Genomic DNA, 6,387 nt, shown 5'->3' on the forward strand with positions numbered 1-6,387 from the left:
CAGCGGGGGAGTATTAAACCCACACCAAGTAGCTAATTAGGCATCCTTGAGGTCCAACCTCCTAACCAACAGTGCTTCACCCAGAAAATTGGCCCAAGAAAAGAATTAAACTTGTGACCTTGAAGTTTAAACGCCAAAACCTTACCACAATGCCATAACCCCTTGGGTTAACTCGATATATTTAAGCTAAGCTCTCAAATCAATTCATATTAACCCGTTAACTTGTACCACTCACACAATCTATATTTTCTGACTGGGCAAAGGGATGGTGAATGAGGGCCTCCTTGACCCAACTCGATTCCGAAATGATAGAAAACGTTGACCAAGTAATTCAGGGTACAATCCGGGGTATTTAGGACATTTTGGACAGAGTTTTAAAAAATAACTAGCCCAGAAACTCCAAATAATTTATTAAATATTTTTATCAAAATTTTCACATAAATATAAACGCACATGTAAATTTATATAAATCTCACGTTCATGAAAAAGTTTTGATAAATTATTTAGGGCATGTTTGATTGGAATGATTAAAGTATGGGATTAGGATTATTAATCCGTGGACCCAATCATCCCATGTTTGTTTTGACATTTTGGTTTAGGATTATTAATCCAATGGATAATTAATCTAACAAATTTGTAGGATTATTAGTAATGAGATATGAATGGGATAGTTAATACCACACTGATTTGATAGGATTATTAATAACTAGCTTAGAATCTATAACATTTTTTCTTTGAAAAAACAAAGTGAACGGCTCTAAAGCCTCGGTGACCAGGTGGCAAAAAACGAGAGGAAGTTCGCGTATGATTAGAATCCTACTTTGACGAGGCCTCCACTAAACCCTAGTGCCAAACGCCTTCCTCCTCTCTCACCTCTCACGCGTTCCAAACCCCTCTCTCTATATATACTCCTGCCTCTCTTCGTACTCATCACGATCTTCACAACCCTAGAGCGAACACAGAGAGAGAGACACACACAGAGAGAGCTGAGAAGAGAGTTTCGTTCGCTGCTGTGATTAGGTTTTTCTACAGAAGACGAAAGACTCTTTTCGCAGTAGCATTCAATTCTCTCCCTGTTTTGATTTTGAAAAAAAAAAAATGGCTCGTTCTCTCTCCAACGCTAAGCTTCTCTCTGCCTTCATCGTCGATAGAATCTCCGTTTCTGCAAGCAGGTAGTTCATATTTCCCAATCTGATCATAGATTTCGTGTTTGAAGAAAAAAACAGAGTAAATGCTTCTGATTATATTTTTTAGATTTCGATCTCGACTTTAAAAACTCTGGTTGATTGATTCAAAAAGTTTTTTTTTTTGTTTTCAATTTGTATGTGTATTAAGGAGAAAAGTGAATGGAGATTGGATATTAATCTATATAATTGAGTGTTGATGTATGTATTGTATTGTATTGTATTGTATAGGCGAGGATATGCGGGGGCGTCGCAAGGTGTTGCTGTGAGTGGAAGTGGAGGAGCAAGGGCGGCGATGGCGAAGAAAGGAGGTGAAGAGGTGACGAAGACATCGTCGTGGGTTCCAGATCCGAAGACAGGGTACTACAGGCCGGAGAATCACGCAGACGATATAGATGTGGCTGAGTTGCGTGAGATGCTATTGAAGAACAACATCAGAAGACACTGAGATGGAAATCAATCATCCAAATCAAATCACCATTATTATTGGTAGATGATGATGCTGTTAAACAAGATGAAGATATATGTGTTTTGTGTTTGTTTGCAAATATATATTTGCTGTGTAGCCTGTAGGCTCCTCTGTTCTCTTGTTGAAGGAATGATTAGTTCTTTATTCTCGTTTGTTCTTTACTTTAGTTTTTGTTTTTTATTTTTTCAATCAACAACCACAAAACACCAAAAATGCTAGAGATTCGGGTTAAAAAATATGCAGCGCACACAAAAAAAAAATATATATATAATAGAGATTTGATAATTTGTTGAAATATTTTGGAAATTGATTTAAAAAAGAAAAAGAAAAAGAAAAAGAAAAATTATACAGTGTGCTTGGTTTGAATTTTTTGAATTAAATTTTTTAAAAATTGAGTTTTTTTATTTTTTTTGTATTTTTTGTTTTTAGTGAATAGTTTTAAAATTTTAAACATTTTTTTTTAATTTTTTTAGATACATCTTACTTAGATGTATGTGTCTAAAAAGTAAAATATTTGTGAAAAAATATTTTAATAAATTAATAAATATACAAAAATATAAAAAAATTGTTGAAATTTTATATATATATATATATATATTTTAATTTTGGTATTTACTAATTTTTTTAAAAAAAAATTCACAAAAATTATACTTTTTAAGTGTATTTATGTTAAGTGCGTCTAGAAATTAAAAAAAATTGTTTAAAATATTAAAAAAATTCAGTAAAAACAACAAAAAATAAGGAAAACAAGATAGTAGAATTTTATAGAAAATATTTTTAGAAAACTCAAACCAAGCAAAGTGATTCTTTTCTAAATTTTCTAACTAAACCCAGTATAAATGTTTATAAAAGGTTAAGCTAAATAGTTGTGGAGAAAAAGACAATTTAAAAAACATGTTGTAATTTTTATTTATTTCAAAATGCTTTAAGATTCTGTTAAAAAAAAAAAAAAAACTGAGTCTATAATATTTCCGAATTTATTATTTTCCTATTAAAAATTCCTAAGGCATTTACTATTAGTAACGACATTCTTATTTCCCATTAAAATTCATATTATTCAAATATAGCCTAATTGATTTTAGAATTTTTCAAAATATTTTCAACAAAGTACTTTGCCTTGATTTCAAAACATTTTTATATCAGTTAGCTATAAAGTATATATTGCCCTTCATTATTTTTTTACTTTTAGACATAAGTGGATACTATATATATATAATATAGTAATTTGTATCTCAGCATCTTGTATTAAAGAATGAAAAAAATTAGGTTATATATAATTGCTTGGAAGAAAATGTCATACATAAATAAATTTCTTGTATAGTTTTTACATGTATTTATTAATATGAATATGATTACCTATGTGCTTAACACTAAAGATGTATTTAGATAATAAATTTTAATATAGATCAGAAAGCAAAAAGGGGAGGCCAGGAAAACGGGGAAAAAAAATTAACTAAGATTTCTCACTTTTTCCTTTTAAAAAAAAAAAAAAAAAAACTTACTCGATTCTATAATTTAAACACAATTTTTCTTAAAAAAAATATAGTGAGAAATTTATTTACATATAGGATGTTTTAAAAGAGAAGATTTAGAGATAAAAGAAAAAAAAGAAAAAAGAAAAGAGAGATTTTTAATTGATGATAAGGCCGCATGAATTGTTGAAGAGCCATCATAAAAATGAGAAATTAAAGCATCGAATTTGCTGAATAATTCCATTCATAGAAATTAATATTATTTTACTACGGCTAGTTGTGGCTGGTGGGTTATCGCTCCACCATGACTATAATGGGCCGTACATATTATAGTAAATTAATTTAATGGAATAAAAGGGTGACGCGATAATGTGTCTGTTTAGTAGTATTTAATTTTAATTTAAATTAATTTTTGATTTAAAATAAGTCATTTTAGAGTGTTTGATTGAGCTTATGAGAGATAGATTATAACTTAAATTAATTGATTTTGAACTAAAAGTTATAAGCTGGGTGTTTTTTCTTTTAGCTTATATGCGCAGTTGGTTGTGGAAGGGGCGAAATGACTTAAATGCCCCTTCAAAAATTCAAAAATTACCAAAATACTGATATATAAATGCCCCTTCAAACACTGTTCATGTCCGGAGAGAGAGAGAGAGCGTGAGAGGCAATTTCCGATGACGATTTCTGACTAAGATTTCGAGCTTCTCTTTCTTTCTCTTTCTGTGTATGTCAAAAATCTCAACAATTCTTCTCTTCAATTATCATCCTTAGTAATTGACTTGGTAAAATCGTTTGGATTTAATCTTGAAAAGCAATCCAAATGAAGATCTAGTGCAACGTCTGTAACAAAGAAGAAGCATCGGTGTTTTGCTCGGTCGATGAGGCCGCCCTCTTCGCCACCTGCGACCACTGCGTCCACCATGTTAACAAGCTCGTCAGAAAACACGAGCATTTCTCTCCCCTCCACCTTTCTCCCAAACAATTCCCTCTCTGTGACATCTGCCAGGTACAAACTTAACACAACCCAACAAAGCGCATCAATAAAATTCATATATATTAGCGTATTTTGGTGTGATTTAGGCCTTATTTGTGCTTGTAGGAGAAGAGGGCTTTCTTGTTTTCTCAACAAGACAGAGCGATTCTATGTAGAGACTGTGATATTCCAATACACAAAGCCAACCAGCACGCTCGTAATCACAATAGGTTTCTTCTCACTGGTGTTAAGCTCTTTGCAACTTCTTCCCTCTATTCTTTGCAATCGTCTTCAAATTCTTCTACTGCAAACAATGATCTCCTTTCCAATCTCAAGTCTCAAAACTCCGTCACCACCACCACTAATAACAAACTCAATTCCCTTCAACCCACCATCGCTGTGCTCGCAGGAGTTAGGGTTTTCAGTGTTTTTTGTGTGTGTGTGTGTGAAGGTTTTCAATGTTTTTTTAATAAAAATAATAAGAATAATAATTAAGCATTTTAACCATGAATGAAATATATTTTATATTAATTGATACTAATTAATAATTTTAGTATTAATTGATACTAATTAAGCCATTAATTGACACAAATTAATTTATAATGAAAAAATGAAATAATTTTATACTAATTGATTTATAATGAAAAAATGAAAATAATAATTTATAATGAACAAATGAAAATAAGCCATTAATTGACACTAATTAATTTATAATGAAAAAAATGAAATAATTTTACACTAATTAATTTATAATGAAAAAATAAAAATAATAATTTTTGTAATACTGATTATATTAACTTTTATTAATGAAATAATTTTTTTTTAAATTAAAACTGAAAAAAATGGCAAAATAACAAAAGGGACAATTACACAGTATTATTTTACAGCTTATCAACCAAACACTACTTTACTGCTTAAATCCATAATCCTACTGCTGCATCAAACAGGTTAACAGTTTATGTTCACAGCTATAAGTTATAATCTGTTAAATTATAATTTATAATCAATTTTCTACAACTCTACCAAACGGGGCCAATACCTAACCCTCGATTATCAACTTCACATCTCCAAACCCACCCAACAAAACTTCACATCTCCAAATTCCTTAGCATTTGTTTGAGACGTGGGTTGATTTTTTGATTTTTTAACTTTTTAATTATTTTAATTTGAGACTAAAAAGTCTCGTTTGGAAAGGACTTATTGACTTTTTTGACTTTTTGTGAAAGAAATAAGTAATGATTATGAGTTGATTGTGATGTTTTGTTTTATCTAATTAAAAAAGTCTATTTTTATTTTTTTGAGTTATGTTATACAAATAAAAATTGAGTAAATTATACTCACGTCTTTTGAGGTATCTTGTTAAAAATTTATATAAAAAATATTAAAAAAATATTGTGATAGTGATATTATTGTAAATATAAATAATGTTTATGAGTGTGTTTTGTTTTGAAGTAAAAAGTCACCATTAAACTATATGATTTTGTTTGAAAATTTTATATTTATATATTATAACTCAATAAGAATATGTTCAGATGATGGAAAGTTATAGAACGTAGTCATGATGATAGGGGAGAATAAATGGTAGAAAAAAAGGGCAAAATAGTTATTTAAAAATTTTAGGGCATGACACTATCTATCCAGGGGCTAATTTGTAATGAGATTTCAAATCTCAGGAGTGGAATATAATTTTTCAAACGTGAAGGAAAAATCTATATTAAATAAAAATCTAAAGAGTGTTAGTGTATTTTACCCGTAAAAAATTTATATTTTTTATTACTCGATGTTCATATCATATAATTTATGAATGATTGGTGAAAATTCACAGCCTTATTTAATGCTTGATGTCTGGATTAAATAATTCTGTAGGATCTTTGTCTGTTACGTGGCTAACTCCCTACCTAACATGTGTCTAAGTGCCACAGGGTTTGGGCCAGCGTGGGTTCTTTGGTGGGCCTGCATTTGAGTTTCACCTACTGGACTGTGACTAAATGCCTATTTAGGCCATCCAAAGCAGTTGTGGATTGGGCTGTCCTAGGCCATGTGAACCATGCCCATAAAAAATTGTTATATAATTTTTAAGATATAAATTTTTTATAGACAATATACAATTATTTTAAACTTGGTAAAAGTATTATTAGGTATTCATCACCAAATCTATAAGATATTAATTAATAAAGTATAAAATAGTGTATATTTTAATAAAAAAAAGGGTAAATTACATTGACACCCCCTAAGGTTTATGTTTATTACAGTTCTCCCCTTACCTTTTAGAAATTACATCTCCCTCCG

At 30.0% G+C, this 6,387-nt stretch overlaps 1 protein-coding gene across 1 annotated transcript; it reads left to right on the top strand.

Moving 5' to 3' along the window:
• The first annotated feature begins 715 nt into the window (after nucleotides 1-715).
• On the top strand, nucleotides 716-1,797 carry LOC114280570 (protein SENESCENCE-ASSOCIATED GENE 21, mitochondrial). The gene is made up of 2 exons (XM_028222957.2): nucleotides 716-1,172; nucleotides 1,416-1,797. Exons 1-2 carry the CDS (start codon nucleotides 1,099-1,101, stop codon nucleotides 1,630-1,632), a joined length of 291 nt encoding a protein of 96 aa, XP_028078758.1. The 5' UTR covers nucleotides 716-1,098; the 3' UTR covers nucleotides 1,633-1,797.
• The last annotated feature ends 4,590 nt before the right edge of the window (nucleotides 1,798-6,387 follow it).

Source organism: Camellia sinensis, chromosome 12, assembly GCF_055761805.1.
Source record: "Camellia sinensis isolate YWXY chromosome 12, ASM5576180v1, whole genome shotgun sequence".
Taxonomy (NCBI): Eukaryota; Viridiplantae; Streptophyta; class Magnoliopsida; order Ericales; family Theaceae; genus Camellia; species Camellia sinensis.

Coding starts and splice junctions, on each gene's coding strand:
- LOC114280570 (XM_028222957.2), top strand. CDS start 1,099: ATGGCTCGTTCTCTCTCCAACGCTAAGCTTCTCTCTGCCTTCATCGTC. Junction 1,173..1,415: donor ATCTCCGTTTCTGCAAGCAG/GTAGTTCATATT, acceptor TGTATTGTATAG/GCGAGGATATGCGGGGGCGT.